The sequence below is a fragment of the Branchiostoma lanceolatum genome, chromosome 5 (genome assembly GCF_035083965.1).
Source record: "Branchiostoma lanceolatum isolate klBraLanc5 chromosome 5, klBraLanc5.hap2, whole genome shotgun sequence".
Lineage (NCBI taxonomy): Eukaryota > Metazoa > Chordata > Leptocardii > Amphioxiformes > Branchiostomatidae > Branchiostoma > Branchiostoma lanceolatum.
Genome location: NC_089726.1, coordinates 13,403,137 through 13,424,194, shown reverse-complemented (window position 1 = coordinate 13,424,194; position 21,058 = coordinate 13,403,137). Strand labels below are relative to the sequence as shown.

The 21,058-nt window shown below is 42.5% G+C and overlaps 1 protein-coding gene across 1 annotated transcript; it reads left to right on the top strand.

The window, feature by feature from the left end:
• The first annotated feature begins 1,535 nt into the window (after window positions 1-1,535).
• Window positions 1,536-19,429, top strand: LOC136435270 (high mobility group protein HMGI-C-like). Its single transcript, XM_066428590.1, has 5 exons — window positions 1,536-1,989; window positions 2,107-2,190; window positions 4,143-4,178; window positions 16,897-16,914; window positions 17,239-19,429. Exons 1-5 carry the CDS (start codon window positions 1,876-1,878, stop codon window positions 17,317-17,319), a joined length of 333 nt encoding a protein of 110 aa, XP_066284687.1. The 5' UTR covers window positions 1,536-1,875; the 3' UTR covers window positions 17,320-19,429.
• The last annotated feature ends 1,629 nt before the right edge of the window (window positions 19,430-21,058 follow it).

Here is a 21,058-nt window from a genome sequence, read left to right as displayed (position 1 = left end):
GTATGAATGGCTGGGTTAAAGGCTGATCCTCCGGCGTACTTAGACCTCGCCTTGCTTTGTCTGGGGTCAAGTGTCAGTCAATTGGCTTTACACTGAGAATTCCTCCCTGTAACCTTAGAAAACAGGGTAGAATGTAATATATACAAAGAAATGCCAAGAGGAGAGGCGCAAAGAATGAAAGTTAATAACTGGGCAGAGTGGTCAGAAAGGCTGGGTGAATGTAGACCGGCGTATAAGGTGTCGGTTGCTCAGTCTCCGTGGAAAAGACCTGCTCAAAAACAGCGCTTCAATTTTCAAGCTACATCATTGGGACAAAGACCTGGCATTCCAGCTATGTCGCTTAAACCACAAGCTGTTTTTGATTTTCGGGAAATGTTACGGTTTAAAACGTAGGGCGCGGTATTAAAGGGCGATGTGAGTAATCTTGGAAATATCGCAGCGGCAGCAGGTAGTGTTGTATTACCGCTATATGGGAAAAGCCCGGATGATGGAAGTGCCCTGTGTCGATAGGGTGAATGGTGAAATTGCGTAATCCCAGGATTAGTCTTTAGTGAATTGTGTATTACACAGACTGCACACCGCCGCTACAGGACAGCCATGTTCGCGCTGGGAATGACGAAAAAGCAAGGGAGGCGGCGGCCGCCTGTCGGACGAACAGAATTGAGCAATGGACTTTTAGATACATTTTTATAAGACAGGGGGCTCGACCATTACTTTATTATTCAAGGAATCCGATCACCTTGTTGAACACACATGGTAAGCAACTTGGGAGGTAATTAAAAACTCCTTACGAACATAACTGCAAATGAATTATCGCTCATCTGGGGGTAGGTGGTCCCCAAATTCTATCCGTGTGATACTAGTAGAGTTACATGTTGAGAAAAACACCACACGATTGGTCCACCAGGGAGGTAATCCCCCGAAATTGACAAATGGCAGGGCGTATAACAAGTCTAGACGTCCAGAATGTTTCTGGTCGCCAGTAGGTCTGCTGGGTGTACGAGTGGGCGGGTCTAATACTTGGGCGGTCCCAACATCGCACCATGATGAGTATGGATGTCACTTTGACAAATTGACCAGTTTTCATAACTTGGAAACTGTGCTTATAATTTCTCTTTCAAAGACATTGCGACTCTAGGTGTACAACTTCATAGGTTGACAGAAATAGCAGTTTGGAAACAAGCAATTTGTGGATGATTCGATTGAAATCGTCTCCAATGGTTCTCGAATGGATGCCAAGATCTTCTGAGTGCTTCGTCGTGATGAGCCTCCTTGCCTCTGCTTTAAAATGTAATCGATATAAGCAGATGTCATTCAGCGGCGGAATCAAAGGGTTGGAATCGACAAGGGGCTAAGCACTCGTTATGTGCGCAGGCGTCGCTGTCAGACTTTTCCCGAGACTGACCAATGAGAGGGCCCGGTTCCTTCTGGGCCCGTCACATCCCCTCACGTGAGCATAATTTTATCTCATTCGGGGGCGCTATTTTATTGTTATTATTTTGAATGTGTTTTCCTGAGGCCCCCATGATCCCCCATGGCTGTTGTGCCAGCACTCATGTAGGTTTATCCACCCACGGCTATACCTTCGGAATATTCGCTCGATTACTCACCGGGTCGGTATCCACGTGCATTTTCGGGAGTTGCCAGTCCTAGAGAAGTTGCCGTTGGCGAGAGGAGGGTTTTCCCGTTCCCGACGACAAGTCCGGGGCGCGTTTTCGTCAACCTCGGCGGTTCCCGTGAGCGACAGCAAAAATTTCGGGTTTTGACTTTGGCGGCGAAGTGTTTGACCCTTTCGCGGACGAGGCGAGAGAGGATCTACCCTTCCCTGCCGTGGACCCAGTGCAACCGAACGGACCCAACTTTGAGGCGGAGAAAATGAGCCAAGCGAAGCGGGAGGCGGGCGAGGGCCAGCCCGGGACTTCGGAGGAGGCAGCGCCGCAGCCCGTGAAGAGAGGTCGCGGCAGGCCGAGAAAAAATCCGGAAAGTAAAGTGTGTACACAAGCTGAGTACCCATTTCCGAGTCTTGCTCTGCGGTTTCTGTGGTTATATTGTCATGATTTCTGTGCAATTCTGACAGCGGTTTGTCTGTATTTCCCGATTTTTTAGCCTCCCGAAGGTCCGGTAGTGAAGAGGCCGCGGGGAAGACCACCCGGTAGCAAGAATAAGAACCCTTCCAAGCGAGCGCAGAAGGTTTGCATTGCTCGGTTACATATCCCTTGATCGTTACCCCTTCCCGCTGTGACTGTGATTTTCGCTGTGACAATCTGGACAGACTCATAAGGCCCCCACCGTAAGAAATCTATGAAAAATTCACACATTTTTAAAGGGTAAAGAACGGATTTCAGGGGAATGAAGAGCGGCCCGACAGGCTGCATTGGTTATGAGGTGAGGTTTGAGCTGTGTGTTTTGCGCTTCCTGGCTATAATCGGCTTGACCACTGATAAGCAAATGCATTTTAGCCACTGCCCCTGTGCACAGAAGACGTGCAGGGACACTGTCATTGTTTCTGACCATCCAAAGCCTTACAGTTCCTGACTTATTTCACGATCTTTAACTTTGCGAGATTTAGCCCTTGGAGGTACATTTTGCGCGGGAGTTTCATGTCGTCTGCTAGCAGACGACCTAAGGCGCTTTGCCGCCATGACTGCCTCCCGATGTAGATCTAGTGTCGTTCCAAGCCTCGCGTTATCTGTTAAATCTACTTCATTCCGGACATGTCGTCTTTAAATAGCATTATCCAGTCCTTCTGTGATGTTGTTTGCACTTAAAGAAGTGTAATATTTCCAGTGAAAACAAAACGTTTTACGGTTTAAAGGCGGCTGGATAGTGTTCTATACCGGGCCGGGTGCGCTTTCGCGGTAGAAAATGTATCGCCCATTTTCTCCCAAATCCGTCGCAACTCTTGTATCTAACAGTATTAATTGTTTTGAAATGTGGACAGAAATGTGTATAGAAGTATGCTAGGAAGTCGTTTCGAATCTCTCTTTCTTTCGGTAATTTGAAGGACGCCCCAAAGCGGTTTGTACCGGTGATATGATCCGAGGTATGCTATGAATTGACGGAGCCGACTCTGTTCGTCTGGCTCTGTTCGGAAACAATTCATTACGCTTTAACCCTAGCCTGTATAAACGTGTCGGAAAACCTACCTGCGTTCAGATGTGATAATAATATTGTCAGTAGAACACACAGAGAAGCTGTACCGCACAGAAATCGTCCCGCTGTGGAAAATCGGTAGCCTCAGATGAGGTGATAATCTGAACGCAGTGTAAAATACCCAAATATTTAGACAACATTCCTGGTCGCGCTATACTGCCCATGGTGTATTGTGACTTATCAATTCCTTTTATGTTAGTCATTCAATACAGATGATGAGGTGTTACGATTGTATACCAAACTTAAAATATACACACAACCCTACCATCTTCATTGATGTCCGTATTCCAACACCAGGCACATAGAAAACGTTGCTAGCTGTTAGCCTACATTTGTAGACAGCAAGCTAAGGTTTGTGTATCTTTTGGCATTTAGCAGTATTAACAACTGTTTTGTGCACAGAATGCCTGCTCACATCACTCCCCATTGTTTAAATGTGCAATAGCTTGTGAAGGGCTAAAATCAGAAGAATGCAAATGTTTTCTTATGGGATTTGCAGCCAGTCATTAGGGCTGGTTGTGGCCACAGCTTTCGGAAACAGCTCATTTGATTCTATCCATCAGTTCCCTCCGTTTCTGGACTTTGGTTGGCAATGAATAACCATCCCATTGGTTTATCAGCAACAAAAGACATTACCTTAGACTAATGGCAGTTTGTCCGGGCCTTTGTCCACTGTTTTATGTACATATTTGACCCGACAATTCAAGCATTCTGTGGGTTTAAATGGCTCTATCTAAAGGTGTCCTGTCCACCAGCATGTACTAGTTAAATCATCACTGCTGATCGCTTGGATAAGCTTCATTTTCATAAATGACTGTAAGGAGACAAGCAAACAGAGCCGTCCAGTTTGCTTTAGGGGTAGGCGGAAAGTGCTTCAGAGAGTTGTCACTTCAAAAGGACCTGCCGTTGCTTGTGCAAAGCGCATCTAATGCTGTGTTTAATGTTACCTCACAACTTACCTGTGCTGTTTTGTCTGTTGTGCCTGACAGGAGCCGAAGAAACCCAGAGGCAGGCCACGCAAATGGGTAAGCATGAGCTTTCCTACTTTTGTTTATGAGGAAACAAGTCTGTCAAGAATACTATTGCTGGCAGGTTAACATGTGTTCACCTTTGACCTGTGGAAAGGGGGGTCAGCAGGGACAGGAGGGCTGCAAACTGCGCAGTAAGTCTGTGTGATGGAGGGGAGGGAGGTGTTGATGTGTGAGTCATGGTCACAAGACTAGGGGGGTGGGGTGAGCGACGTGGGCGGAGGCGGGGGGGGGGGGGTCATGTGAGACCTTCTGGGGGTGGATACACTTCTTCCGCACTTGTTTTTCCAGCCGCTACACAAAGGAATCCTAAGTCCACAATTATCAGAGTGGGTGGCGCAAACAGCCAAGACAAAATAGTTTGCTTTTATCTTCAAATACCTTTTACACCTACAGTTGTTGTTGTTTTTCCCCGTCGGCAATAAAGTGCAGTCAGCTGACAGGCATGCACGTGGAAGGAATGTGACAGACTTTTTTGTCCCTTTAACTTGAATCAACAGTCTTACTAAAATTGACACAGTAAGCATCAAGGCTTGGCTCTTTCAGTTGTCCAGTGTGTCTTCAGAAGTGTGGTAGCCATTACAAATGTGTTGGGACTGATTAGGTGTAGGTTAAAGAGCCTTTTTACTACTTTTGCCTCCAGGGGAGAGAGAAAAAAATTTCCGGCACTTCAGGCATTTCATTGTAGGGCAAATAACTCAGAAATGCTTTACTGTCAATTTTTGGCCCCTCTAGATATACAGAACAAACACAACCTCTGTAAACCGTTGTCTGCAGGTGTAAGGATTTAGCACTTTTAACCTATACAGTATGTCCTTTATGATTTTAATGTCTGAAAAAATTGTTGGTTTTCTTATTCTGAGGAAAGGCATGATGATGTTGGGGAAAGAGGCATGCAGGATCAAGGTTCTAGAGGTGCAGAAAAACGGGACCAAAAATAAACATCTTTGTAGCATAGAAGGGACGTAAGATGAAAAGGTTCAGCCCATTTTCAATTATCAAAACTCTTGCTGAAATGACATACAAATGTTCTCCGTTCGTAAAGAAAAAATGTGGTACATTTATAAAGAATAATCGTTGTTTAGAAACTGACATTCGGCTTTATGGCCGCTTCTTGTGACGGTTTACAGTATGTCAAGGTTAGCTATGATGAGCTACTTTTTGGTACCTAGCTGTTGGAGTGTAAGGAAAAATCAGCTAGATTTTTTATTTACGATGGCCTTGATAGAGATATAGATATTTTTCTGCATTTGAGTCTTGTGTCCTGTATTCTACATTTTTTGTTCTACAAATGGCAGTCCACAGTTCAAGATGTCTATGGTTTTTGAATATTGCAAACAGACAGTTAAACTACAGCATAGGCAAATGTGATGCATACTCTTGAAACACAATGGGCAAGTAGCACGTTCTCCTGAGTCCTGGCTCACAGGATTGGAACCCGTGCAGAAACCCCACTGTTACACTACATACCTTGGAAAAGTATTATTTTCTATAAACTAACTTACTAAGTATGTTTGTGTATGAAGGGTTTCGTGAAATCCACTGAGTGAACTTACTATGTTATGTTATGTTATGTTATGTGAACCATTTTTCACTTTGTGGAAACAGAAACCCCTTCCTTGATCTTACATTGTTGATGTGCAATGAAAATGGCCTGGACAAGAATGTCTCGATAGTTCACGGTAATAGTGGACGTTTTATGTACACTAGGTGACCCTATCAGCATATGCTACTTCTTCTAGGGGCCTAGAAAGGGCCCTGTTGAATGAGAAAGGGATGTGAGTGCCTAAACAAACCAAGAATATCCTTGTGCTAAATACAGTTCAAGATTGAACCAGCCTTACTAGAAAGTGCATGTAGCAAAAATGACAATTATTGCTTTTACAGAAATTTAAGGGCTATACTTCCCCCTAGGTGTACCTCCTTGGCCAAATGCAATTCCCTGGCCACTGCTTGAACTGCCCAGGGTCAGCCGAGTTGGGTGGAATGTCGTCATTGTTTGGGTATGGGGCAATTGCTTGTAGCAGAAATATTGCGGCTTGCAGGGCCTCCCAATTCCACCACTGACCCTATCACACACAGTTCTGTTACCCTTTTGCTATATTTAGCATTACAAATGACACCTAAAGCTACTGCAGTATTCTTCCTAAGGTCATACAGTGGTCTTTTTTGTTGATTACTATGGATAGTTCCCACTACGCGGTCAAATAAATGCTCTTTTGCTCTTATGGTCAGGACCTGCTCACATACCTATTATGCTGTTATTCTTGTATAGAAGTGTGAAACAGGAATGTTAGGACACTACCAAGGACAGCAGAAGAAAAGCACACAAAAATTGGGATGGAAACTGGGAGGTCAAGAAATTATTGTTCCAAGATGTGTAGTGAGCATGGCTAATAGGATTAGCATTGGTGCAGGGCTGGGCACACAAGTATTCCATGTATGCTGAGTTGGACTGGTCAAGTTGTGCATGTATGCTCAATGATACTGGTCCTGTACACATCTATTTTCTTCTGTGATCGAAATAAGAGTTACATTTTCATGAGTAGAAGAAGAGTTTACAGATGGTTTAAGTACAGTGAATACCAAGGAATGATTCCTGGGCAGGCCAGTAGTCTATGATATCCCATATTGGAAACATCAGTAACGAATCTACTCTGCTGTACTCAAATGAGTTTTGACAGTAGGCATTGTTCCCGATAATGTTGCAAAATTACAGCACCTCAAAACCAACTTTCTTGCAAGTTGGTAACTAAACAAATAACGAGATCCTCTACAGAGCTGTATTTTACATAATTCACCTTTTTCTGATGGGAATAAACATACATGGGTCATGTATGTCCATCAAACTATGTTATAACACAAAAATTGAAAGTGAGAATTGAAACGTTTAGATGTTAGCCTGTTGATAATCATATCATTCTACCCCATCCATTGCTTCCACATACAATTGAAGAAAAGTTGTGCCTCGATTTTTGGATTTGCTGATGAGAAAATGAAATGTGAACGGAAAAATTTTTGACAAGCAGTGATGAAAAGATGGGGAGAATCCATGTCAGAAGTGACAAATTTCATCCGTGTCTGGAGTGACAAATTTGGGGGCTGTTAGTCCTAATTTTTAATTTCCAGTTCGATGTTTCAATTAACCCACAGTCCTGGGGTTTTTCACTTGTGCGGGCAAGCCAGGGACAGCCAGAAGATGGGCCCAAATTAGCCAAGAATTTGTCATGTAAACTACTGTGCAAGCTACCTCAGTTTTGAAAGGGGAAGGTTTTAAAGATACTTGTTCTGGCTGACGATATACACTTGCTGGTAGTATGGCATGGTTCCTTGTGAGTCAGACACTAGGTATGATGCCTGTAAGGCATCTGCGCTCCAAGGCAGTGAATGCCATTCTTGATCCCATCATTGCACATACCTGTGGTTTTAAACATTGTGAAGATTCTTGCTCCCTCCTTGTTAAACATAGCAGTGGGTGTTACCTTTGTTGTTACTTTCTAACATAGGAAGCAATCTAACACTGCCTGCGGTGTGTGTTCTTTACTTTGAGTCTGTATGGGTATCTGCTCTAAATGTCACGGGCTAGAGATATGCTTCTAATGCTGATTGGCCTTGTGGTTCCTTTGAGCTGGAGCCTTGTTGTAGCCAGTTACAGTAACTTCTAATGTTACTCAGTTTCCGAAGCTTAAAGGCTTAAGCCAGTAGAAAGTGAGGACCACAGCCGGTGACTTCAGCAAGGCAAGCCTTCTCAATCAGTTATTCTTCATTATTACCACGGCCAGTATGAGAGAAGCCAAATGTCCACTGCTCCCAGTAGACAAGGATTGCACAGATTTCCCCTCTAGGCATGTCATTTTCTAAAATATTTGCCCTGTTTGACCTACAGTACTACGGGAGGCCACCAGTGATTATAGGCATTCAAATGCAGACATTTAAATCTGTGGTCGGTTCAACTTAAAGACTAGGAGATTTAAACTGTGGGTATGTCCTGTATTTACCTTAGCTGAATAAATGGCTCCTTAAACAGAGTCAACCATGATCTGGTTTGTAGTTAAGCCATACCCCCGTGGAGCCCCTTATCAGCTGGTTAATACTGGCCCTTTAAAAATGGCTGCAGCACAGGATGGCCCTTTAAAAATGGCTTCCTTAGTTGTAGGGCTAGGTACAACAAACCTTGCAGACCTGACATGCCATGTACTTTGTAGAAGTGCTGTCCACTTTGAGCTCTTTGATTTCGTAAATCAATATAACAATATCTAAAACCAATGTGCTTAAATTAGAGGTTAATTCTATTAAATGGCAGAAATGTGGTCCAAGCTTTTGTGCAATCAAGAAGATCAAGAGGAGCAGCAGGTGCGGTGGGAAGAAAAGGTAACACTTAGTGGTAATAAATCATGGAAAGCTTAATAAGCTCAAATCTGGTGGCCAATTTAAGGGGCCCTGTAAGGGTGAAAGGTGGCCCTGTGTGGGACTTACCTGTCCCGAATAGAATCACTACATGGAAATGAGCCCTGGAATGTGTGCATTGCAGCAAAAACAGCTTAGTATTACCTCAATGTGTTTGCTTGGGCTCTTGTTACCCAAACCAGATGCTTGAGCTAGTCCTTTCATTGACCCTGGGACCTGTGCAGTGGGCATTCACGTGCCAGGGGCAGGGAGCCCTACATGCTGAGTGCAAACCCTAGTCCCCCTTTGTTGACCCAAGCCTACAGGTACAACTGTCCTCTACCATGGTGCAACCCCAATCAGAGTATGGGAAAGGATTAATGTAAAGTATCGGCACATTCTTGCACAAGTGTGGAATTTCTTCAAGTATTTCATGGGTCAGGCGCCCTTAATAAGAAGGAGGAGCAGAGTGGAGTTGGTTCCTCTGAGGCTGCCCAAGTCCTTTTCTCTGCTGATCTCCAGGGTGACTCTTGGGAAGGGAACAACACTCCTGGCTTTGTTCCCCGCTCTCCAGAGGGGCCTCAGTGCCAGAATGTGAGAAATTCAAGGATGTTTCACCAATAAATCAAGGCAAATATGTAGGACAGTGCTGGCCTCTAGATTTGTCAGCATGTTGGGGTGGGTCATCCTGTCATGTTGGAGAACACTGTTGGTTTTCTGTGTTAGAAACCATATGGTGGGCCGGGGTTACAGCAGGAAGGCAAAGTCAGTGTTGTGGGAAGTGCCGAGGGAAGTGGGAGGGGCGAGCGCCAAGTTCAAAATCACCACGCAGTTTCCTCCAGCACCAGCGGCCCCTGTAGGAAAGGATGCAGGAACTTTTGGTGAAGTGTTTAATCAGGAGACATCTTTCAGCCCGGGAAGGCTTGTTGAAGGCAGGAAGAGCGAAGGAAAACCTGAGCCTTCTTGTGGCAGAATGTAAACAGGGACCCTGGAGAGATCTGGTTTCCTTCCATTCCAGTGCCATGGGGCATGACCGGCTGGGACAGTACAAGGACAAGGTCACTGAAATACCAGCGCTCCAGTCTTCCATTTTCCCCATAATTTTGTCTTTCCTTTGTGAGAAGCCTTTGTAGACACTCAAATTACCATTATCCAGTATCTGCTTATAGGAGCAGTCATATTTTAGACCCTTATGTACGCTTACTGTGTAACATTATGTGAAGTTTCATCATCGTCATGAAGTGAAGTTTATATACATGTTTATGCTTTGTATGGCATATAACCTGCAATAAATTTGAAGCATATCAGATAGAAATACAATATATACGACACATATTGGAGAGCATAGCCTTTCAAATGATCCGTTAAGAATGATAAATCTGTCACTTTATTGATGGATTTCGATTTTTAGCTGGCTCATTTTTATGTATACCCAACATATGGATATACCTCTCGAGACTCAGGGATGCCTGCTTTATATAGTTCTGTTTTTAATCCTCTTACCATCAATTTCTAGCCAGGGTTAACCTTTAAACATGGAAACCATATTTCTGGAATTATGAATGGTATAGCTGGTGAGGAATTCATGCCATCCAGCTAGTAGGCTTTCAAGTCCTCTAATTGGCCATATTGACAGGAGCGGCTGCCTCATAGAAATGCTTTTAAAGCGGCATAAGTCGCCCTGCCAATACTGCTCTCACCGTACTGCCTCCACAGGTTTTACATGTCACTGAGCACAATATGGCTGAAATTGATGGACACAAAGTGATATTTGTGGGATGAATTCAGCTGCTTGATGACAGCCTACAGGAGGATTACCGTTTATGGTTATGACGAGTTCACACCAGAGATGGTGAGCAAAATGATTACTAAAATTCCAAAATACGTTTTTGGTTAGACAGATCTATTTATCGATCAGATTGTCTTATTTAGCATGATATGTACACTGTTAGTCCCTCTGGATGCTGAACAGAGGAAAGGAAATGAGTGACGGTATATATTTTACCAGCCTGACAGATCTGTAAGGTATTGATTGTATCTGAAGCCTCTGGATTTGAGAAATTTGATCAAGAAGGACATGTATTACCGTAAAATTCCTATTTACGTACGCACTTTTTAAACTTTTCAAGTTGCAAGCATGTGCTCCAGGCTGACGCTAAAGTCAGGGTGCGTACGTTAGGAGGGGTTCTTCCTCGGAAAAATTGCATATCAGCATGAGAGTACGGTACATCTTCATGAAAATGAAGTGTGGAATGCTACCACACAATCAATCAGTAATAAATAATAAATAATACATATATCTAAATTGTTTGATATTTTCTACCCAGAAACATTTTCTCAGTAAGTTGAACATAGCGGGCCGCTACGCTGTGGGCCGACAAACCGACGCTGTAAATCACCCGCTATGCTGTTTTTCACCCAGCGTAGCGGCAAAAAAAAGACAAAAATACCGTAGTAAAAATACAAAGGCATGCGCCTCCGCTGTTTCGCAGGAAGCCATCCAGCTATCAGCTCCAAGGGAGGTGCCAATTACTAAATTAGCACGTGCACCCCGCCCTACCGCTCCGATCTTGTCTCGCCGCCCCTCCCACCCGGGAAAATTCCATTGCGGCTTGTGTGCCGCTGGCAGCATCGCGCGAAAACGTAAACAATAGCCGAGTAGGTCTCCTTGTGCACAATCTGCGGGGCGGTTCCCGACTATTAGAACAGCCGTAAATGTATCAGATTCCCGGGGAATCTCCTTATTCGGAAGTTAACAGTCCGCAGTTCAGTGCAGTTGACCAACTCAGAAGCTGTTCTTTGTAAAAGATTCCTTTCTCTGTCAGCGCGGGAATAGAATTAATTCTTAACTGTATTTCTGACAAATTTCTAGAGCAAGGTGACGTCATTTTCCCACCCATAACAGCGAATTAATGCACAGAAAATTCATTTTTACAAAGAGAGGAAGATAAAGTTTCAACTTATTTATAAGCTTCGCCATGATTGGACAATAGACCCCTTTCCAAATACCGCGGCCATTTTGAATCCAGGGCGAGCGCACGTGGTTCGAGCGCGGGAAAAGTAAACACACGGTAAGACCAAGCCAGCGGTAAGGCGTCCCCAATAGAAACCAGCGTTGAGTCATCTTCGGCGGCGAGATGTTCTCCTCCTCGGTGAAATCCATCGATACATTTGCATGGCACAAGTAGATGATATTGTTGTGGACACTTGGACTCGATATCGGCCAATAAAATTGTGAATTTCTGCTACTTTTCCACAGTTCCTGCCGGGATGTTGAACGCGCGCTACAGTGATAGAATGCTAAATATGTTTACACCGCGTGCTTGTAGTTTCCCTAATAATGTTAGCTTAAGTCGAGAAAAATCCCACAAAACATACACTTTTCGGGCTGGGATCCTTGTAGCTACGTTTAGGTATGACTCTTGAGCCTTTTGGTTCTCGTGACAATGCCAACATCATCTTGAAATTACGTTAGTTTGAGGGAGGGTCGTGTTTTCTGTGCAGCGTTACATCGACTTCGCTCAGCAATATCTGACATTTCCGCTGAATGCAATCCCACAAAAAAAAAATTGGCTTGAGTTCAATGTCCTTTTGGGTACAAATTTGGCAACATTCCGGCGGCTTTTAGACGATCTTTTTGGATTCCAAGAATTTAGTCTTGAGGACTACAAGTACGTGAGTGAAGGTGTGTTTTCCACTGTATCTGACGTTTCTTTAAATCATTTTGCGCGGCAATATTTCAGATATCTGTTGACCGGATGGAACCCAAAAAAGGTTGAATAATATTAACTTGAGGACTGAAGGACCTCAGGCCGATATTTTTCCTTTTTTTGTGGGGTTTCATCCTGTGGAAATCTAAAATATTTCCGCGAAAAGTGATGTAATGAAACGCTACAAAGAAAACACGCCCCCTGCTTCACTCACGAACTTCATCAAACTAATCTTGGCACTAAAATATCGTCAAAGTCAAAGGAGCCACCGAAGTTCCGTCAAAGTTCTATACTCGCAAAGCCCTCAAGCCTATATTTTCATGTTTCTGTAATATCATCCGACGGAAATTAAGATATTACGGCGCAAAGTGAAAACTCCATCTTCACTCACGTTCTTTAGGTTTTGATATTTCAGAAAACTCGTCAAAAGAAGCCGCATAATTCTGCTAAATTCCTAACAAGAATTAGACTCTACCAGTCTCCACGGGTTGCTGGGAAAATAGTAGCAATTGGCCAAATAGAGTCAAATGTATTAGGGGGGTCGGCTATGGAGATGGGGTCCAATATTGCAACCCTCCATTGCCAAAGTCCCCCGACAAATGTTCTCTCCGTAGCCGGCGCGGTTAGTCTGGTAGAGACTAAACAAAAATGACCTTAAGCTCAAGCCTACACGTCTTTTTTTTGTGGCATTGCATTCAGTGGAAATATCGCCATGCGGGGCGATGTAACAAGAAAGAAAAGAAAAGTTAGACAGAAAAGAAAGAAAGGCTAGACAGAACACACGACCCTCTCTCAACGCGCGTTATCCCAGGCGAAGTTGGCATCGACCAAAATTACGGTGACAACCGGTAGAATTATGTATATTTCTATATAAGTAGCTACAAGGATCCCAGCCCGAAAAGTGTATGTTTTGTGGGATTTTTCTCGACTTAAGCTAACATTATTACTATTAATATTAGGGAAACTACAAGCACGCGTTGTAAACATATTTAGCATTCTATCACTGTAGCGCGCGTTCAACATCCCGGCAGGAACTGTGGAAAAGTAGCAGAAATTCACAATTTTACTGGCCGATATCGAGTCCAAGTGTCCACAACAATATCATCTACTTGTGCCATGCAAATGTATCGATGGATTTCACCGAGGAGGAGAACATCTCGCCGCCGAAGATGACTCAACGCTGGTTTCTATTGGGGACGCCTTACCGCTGGCTTGGTCTTACCGTGTGTTTACTTTTCCCGCGCTCGAACCACGTGCGCTCGCCCTGGATTCAAAATGGCCGCGGTATTTGGAAAGGGGTCTATTCGGATACTGCAAATTTGTGGCACCGCCCACAAACCGCCGGCTTTTCTTTTAGTAGACTTTCTGCCGCCGACGTCGCCATGGTCGCGACTGTCATCAAAGGCTGCCGACTGTCAAATCAGCGGCAACTTTGTGGGAAAACGCGCGAGTTGGATCTATGGCGATGTTACGTTCCCTGAACTTTCCCACAGCGATGCTTGTACAAAGTTTTTATTAGACGGAAGTTCCACGTTATCTGTAAGACGCAGAACAGCGGTTTGGCTTCCTGGAACGGGCTGGCGGCGTATATATTTGGGGGAGGGGGGTGACGCGATTTCTTAGACGGGCCAATGTTCTTTAAATGCCGCGGCAAGGGACTTTCGTATTAGGACTTTCGCCGCCGACTTCCCTCGGCGGCGATTTTTCTGGAAACATGCCTGCGTTGAAGCGTAGTATACCAGGAATATCGTTTCCTATTTCGCACCGAAGAGAACTTCTGACAGCGACGATTGTTGCGCTTCGACTTAGGACAGCCAGACACAGCCCAAAAAAGGAAAACTGGTATCGACTATTGATATTGTTGAGTAGCTAAATAAACTATTGATATTGTTGTTTCTGAGTTTCAAGTTGTCTTTCACTAGAAATATTGTATGTCAAGGTCATGTGGAGAAGTTGATTGACTGCCACGATTATCATAAATATGACCGGTACCCTCAAAACTGAAAAAAAGCCTTCTCAATAGCCTAAAATGCAAGAGCTTCCCCCCACCGGGGCTCTGCCCCTGGACCCCGTCGGGGGCTTCAGGCAGCCCCCGAGCCCCTGCATGCCCCGATGCTGTGAAAAAACCTGGCGAGAAGACTGGTAACCCTTTAAGTTGGTTAACATCATCGGAAGGATGATCATTCATGTCAACCTCTTTAACTATTCACCGAAATACTGGAGAGGGGGTGCGTACGTTAGGAGGGTTTTTCTCCTGAACGTTTCAACTCACTGAGTCAGGCCCGCAATCGTAACCAAATCAGGGGTGCGTACGTTAGGAGGGGTGCGTACGTAAATAGGAATTTTACGGTCTGTAGAATACAAGGAATTAAATGTCAAATATACAAAGATTCATTGGAGTCTGTGACATTCAAATTCCTTTCTTTTGAAAAATGGTATGGTTGTAAGAAGGGTTTTGGAGAAAAGGATTGAAAGCTTTGAAAGCTTGATTGACTTATCAAGCAGGCAATTTTGAGCATTGATGATAGACTGGTAAATTTTCCAGCGCTAAGTTCCCCGGCATGTCTAAACTGGGCGGGTGGAAGCACTCTTAGCACCGTAGAGATAGCGGCGAGCTCACGATGGTACGGTTAACACAAACGTTTCTTGACCAAAATAACATATTGCTGGACATGTGGCACTTCTCTTTTCAGAATCAAGGTCTGAAAATGTCTAGAAACTGTTGTGATACGTCATACCCATATATACTGTAAATGCTGTTTTCTGTAAATGTCAGATTTGTAATGTCAGAGTGTTATCACAACATAGCCTGTTTACTTTGGTATATCATCAAAATAGAAAAATATCAAAATGTGCTTTGATATGAATATTGAAATGACAGGTGAATACTAGTTTTTTTGAGAGTTGGTAAATAACATGTCTTCATAGTAATGAGCTTGTCAAATATTTTCTTCTGGTGCTGAGTATACAATTGATGTCTTGTAAAGGGGTCCTATACAGTCAGCATTGCAAAGGACTAAACTGGGAGGAATATGCAAACAGCATTCACCTGCAGTAGCCTAAATAGGGTCCAGAGTAAACATGCAGTTTGGTCTGAATTACAATTTCATTCATTAAACCATACAATAAGGGGTTCTTGAATATTATAGAAAGATTGTCTCATCATCATCTTCTAAAGTGGAGGGATTCTCTGTTCATGTTCATGCTCAATCAACTACCACATGACAGGTGTTCTCAAACTATAGAGATCATAACATTAGACACAGTACTTATCAATCCAGTTCTTTCCAGATGATAACGTTATGTTACAATGTCAGTCCATAAGCTGAAGGATCAAACAGAAAATTTAGCTCCACATAAGCCTGCCAACAAGGTCGAAGTGACAAATGGTGTGGACAAACTCCTGACATGTGCTGCACTTTAAAAATAGACTGTAACATGGGAGCGCAAGGTCTGCAATCAAGCAATCAAATTCACTCTGCTGTGTTTGAGAGTGTGAAAAGGTTAATCTACTTTAATGTTGAAAACCTTTTGCTGAGAACAATTACAATTCTGTACAGAAAATGAGGATACTACAATTTTAGTACCATTCCATGGATACTGCTGAGTGCATACGATTCTGATTTTTGTTGCAAAAAGAGAGCCCTTTTCTTATTCTTGTGAAGCTGCTGATGTATGTATCTTGCACGCCTGTACTGGCAGTAGACTGCTATTGACTCTCCACACTTGTCTGCTGCTAATGGCTACTCCATCATGAGTGGTCTGGTACATACATGGGGAAGCAATGGGCACATTAATATGGGTGCACAAATATGGATGCATTACAACCAAGCTCTCTTGTATAATCAAATGCAAGATACTTTGAGGAATCCTGGTACAAGGGAAAGCCAATCGAAATCAAACTTTTTTTCAAATTGAGCCAGGAAAAAACAGGAACCAATATGGAATCTTTCATTTGGTTATTTGTCTCAGTTAGAGACTATGTTCAGGGATCTCCTGAACTCTTCCGTATACCTTCTCTAGCTGCATAGGTTATAATCCAGTCTCTCTAACTCTAACATTAGTTACTTGGACTGATTTCCCCCCTTCTATGACGTAAATGTGAAGGCTCATTCAAGGAGGTTATAGGGAGAGTTATAGAGATCTTCAACCTGTACATCAGGGGAATGGGTATAGGAAGTCTGTATATGTTGTAGAGGTTGAGAGTATATAAGAGGAGGATACAGTTTATTTTAAATAATTTGAGATCAACTAGAGGTACCTGCCATAGGTGGATGAAATATATGCCTTGATTTAATCTAGTTGTGCAATGTATAAAACAATCACTCCCTATGGATGAGCAGAAAATGAAGATAACCATCCATGGTGCTACGTGTGTTGCATGTCTTCATAGGTGATTGAGTTTGTGATCTCATGTCATATTTAAAATCTGATTAGATTATGCATCAACACGAGTAAAACCTGCCAGCAAGCAGTATGATTTGTTTGGTATTGATGACTATGCAGTGTAGTATACACAACATGTTCTCTTAGACATTTCTGTTTAAATCATTGCATCATATCATGCTTGCTGTAACTTATTTTAAAAAATTGATGTTCTTTTCTTGTGTCTCTTGCAGCCTGCAGCACAACCAAAGGTGAGCTGATTACATTACATTCTTGTATGTTAGCGAGGAATGCCTTACCACATGCAAACAATTTCTTTCTAAGAATCACATGAAGGCTTTTGCGGTGTTTGCTTCGGATCAACTGCAACCTACTGTGTGAAAATGAAAGTCTTCTCTGTCACCTTGGCCGGCTTGCTTGAAATGATCATGAAAAGATCATGATTAAAAGTATTTTCAGCTTTAAAGAAAGGCTTAATTGCATGTATTGTCGAAATGTTGCAAATCAGAAAGGTTAAACACACTGAACAGTTACAGGGATACTGATAGAACATCTATCTGTGTGTTTCAATATAGAAGGAGGCTGAAGCTGAGGGGGCGGAGGCAGCAGCAGCCACTCAGGAGGAGGAGTCAGCGGAGGGTGAGGAGACGGAGTAAAGAGATCTGTCAGCTGGTGCTACCACAGACATGTTGGATGGATGATAACCACTTCCGGCTACTTTTTCACCACTTTCCTACAAAGAAAACAGACTACAGGACCGATGGTTAGAACTGTACTGTGAGCTGTAGAAAACACAGACAATACATGGAAGAAGACTGACTGGCAGCCAACTTTAAACATGAAGGTGGAGGAGAGGAATGGACGTTCTTACTACGTAGGAGGGAAGGTTGTAATTGTCAAAGGCTTTGTGATCCCCATTCCTCGGGAGCAGTATTAATGCATCCACTGCCAAGACATGTTGTCTCTTATATGGTTTGCTCTCTTGAGTAGGAAGAGTTTGGAGTTTTTAAAGAAGTTGTAGGGGGATGTATGCAGTCAAAAAAGATATGGTAATGAAAATAGTGTAGAGAAAGTGTGAGAGAACTGTTGAATATGATAAAAGGTGATTGCTCATTTGTAATGAACCAGGATGGTGATATAGTTATATAGTATACTATATGTAGTTGATACTCTATTGTAGTGGAGAGTCTCTTACTGCTATTTCTGTGTATCTGTTGATAGTATCTCTTGTTCGTATTGTTTCTTGAGGTTACATTCCTTATTTTGTGTGGTACAGTGACAGGTAAAATAGGCTATTGTTTAATGAAAAATGTAACTTTAACTCGTGATTTTAAATGATAAAAAATACACAGAATGCAATGTGATTCCAGCACGACAGTCCCTGTAGCTTGCAGTACAAAATTTATTTTGTTCCTACAGAATTCTTACATCTTCTTCACCTTTAAGTACTGCCTTTGGCTGCCATACCATATCCCCTACCTCTGTGTCCTGTCACAGTTGTGAATGTGTTTGGTACCGTAAGGTACCTATTTTTCTGAAAGATCTCTCACAAATGAAACAAAACAAACAGTGTTGTGGTCAGGTGGTCTTATACAAATTATTCAGACTAGTAGTACATGTATTCTGTTATTAATGGTTTTACAGAATCTGATGTACCAATGGTCCGTGATCAGTAACACAGGCTAGAATTCTTTATAACATGAAGAACTGGCTGGCTGTGCCATGAAAGCTTACTCACTGAGGGCTATGTATTCAACCATTATCACTCTATAGGTGCCTTAGTGCACTATATTTCTACTGGTACACTGATACATTAGAGTGGTGATTGTTGAAGGATACCTCAGACACACAAGTAAAAAGAGGACGGAAATGAAAGGGGCATAACCCATAGGTGTGGGATAGAGGGAAGTGTGTTGATTGAATAAGATCATCAGAGGAACAAAAGGTCATATTATGGTAATATGTATGCTGTGAGGATGGCCCAGAAAAACATTCATGTCTCTTTGTGGTCGGTGATAAGCAGTGGGGGTGACAAACCAGTTGGACACGTAACCTGAGGGCTTTCTGATGATTTCTCAACTAATTTGTGATTTCTTTTTAATCAAAACATGGACACAACTTTTGAGGCTAGTGTCCCCAAAGTAGAGGGCCCACACAAAGTTAACAAAAATTAGATATCACCACATCCATGTTGTCAGTACTAATATGGAAGGGCTTAGTTGATACACTGTGATACCAAAAGGATGACACAAGTGTTGACAATACTTTACCATACTGTTGAAAGAATTGAAAATATTGGTGGATGAGTCATGAAGACAGCCATGACGGTTAAATACTAGTATAAGGCATAGTCAGTATAGTATGTGTGCTACTGTGGATGAACCATTCGGTTTGTAAGAAACACCTGATTTCAAGTGTTCTTTGTGCCAGTACCTGTGAAGTATAGTAGTTAAAACAATGGCTCATGTACAACTTCTAAGAGATGTGCTTAGCTTTGGTAGATATAGTAAGGTTATATGTTTACCTTTTATGGTTTGTTTCAAATGACATTTCTATAGTTTAAACGTTATGTGTAGATATTTGATACAGACAACTCTGACATATATATGTATAATCTTCATATACTGACAATTGAATGCAATATGATGCCATACGTCAATGGATACTGAAGGAGATATATGATTGGTCAAGGTGGAGAAAGAATATATTTTTTAACCAATCAGACAGTTTGTACCTCAAGATGTTAATAGAATGATGGCTACCTCTGAGGTTTGTAATGTGCTGTTTTTCAGATAGATAATTCATACCGATGCATTGATATACAGATACTGGACAAACAGAGGGGTAATAGAATAAGGAAAGCTGATAGGAAAATATTTTCATGGAACTCTGTGATGAATCTGGTGCTTGAGTCAGCAACAACCCAGTTTGTAATGATGTAACAGGGTGTGAAATGGACATTTCTGAAGACCATACGAACTGTTTAAAATTTGGTTCCTCAATATTCTTTTGAATTTGCTCACTAGTTGGTCACGTTTTTTGTATAATCACCAAAAATCAGAGAGCCTGATCTAACTTGAAAGACAAAAACAGAATAATATAGAGCTCGGCACACCTCCCTAGTTGCTAACTAAACTACCATGGGTTTAGAAACAGGTTATCCAGAGTAGGTTGTAAAAAAAAAGCTAGCAGCAATCTTCTATTTTGTACCCTGTGCAGCCAGTATGTTTTCTGAGGAGAGAGAAAGGCAAGACAGATCTCTGTGGCTGGTGCCCCTTTAGTATGGGCCTCTGTGTACCTTCATCATGGGATTTAGGACATCTTTCTTTTTCGGCGTAACAGCAGTGCAGAACATCAAAACATCTAACAGTGAGCTATGAAAAAAGCTGATCAACTGTTTTGTTTTATTCCAGTTTATTTCAATGTCTCGTTAACAAGAGCTCCAAGCTGCCATGATATGTGATGGATATAAACTACAGGCGTATGCCTTACATTTCTCTGTATTTGTGAATATCGTTTTGGTAGTACGTGTAATACAAGTCTTAAAACAGCTGTGAACTGGCGCGTGTGAAACCTTTGCAATTGTATGTAAGTGTGTGTGTGTATGTGTGTGTGTGTGTGTGTAAAAAGAACCAATTTATGGAAAAACAGCTTGGTACTATAGCTTAACTGTCGTAGTAAATTGGTCTCCTCTGTCCCAACCCATCTGATAAGTGAAGGCACAGGAATTACGTGACATCCCTGCATGGTGTGGGGAGGCACTTGAGCCAGTGAGATTGGTGAGGTTTTTGCTGATCTCTGTGTGGCTGCTGTCATACATACTACAGTTGTCTATGTGCAATCAAATGCACAGACCATCTAACATGATTGAACAGGTTGCAGGTGAAGGCATGCATACAAAATGTTCAATCATCAAGGCTTTCAATTTGGAGTGATACATCGTAATAAAATTGCCCCCCTATGCATGTACATGTAATAGGAGATCAAGGCAAAAACATAATGCTAGAAAGGATAAGCCTGTTGGGTGACATGACTCTGTCTTATAGACAATGCCTAATAGTATGTAAGTGGCTGAACAATTTTTGTGGGTTTGCTGTCTGGAGGATTTGTCAGTCTACATTTTCACTGTCAGACTTCCTTCAGTCTGGTCAGGCTATCCTACTAAATATCATATCAGAAGGAAATGCACAGGGTTGGTATAATGTATTGTGACAGATCTGTGCGAGTTGATGCCAGGATGAAGATGATAACAAAATGTTTTCACTACACTCAGACTGAGTGAAACCTTTTTCAAGCCAATGAATGCAAAATAAACATCATGAAGTATAGATACCACCAGGGTCACTACTGGAAAGAAGACATGTTAGTACATGAAGTAGCCCACTAGGACTTTGC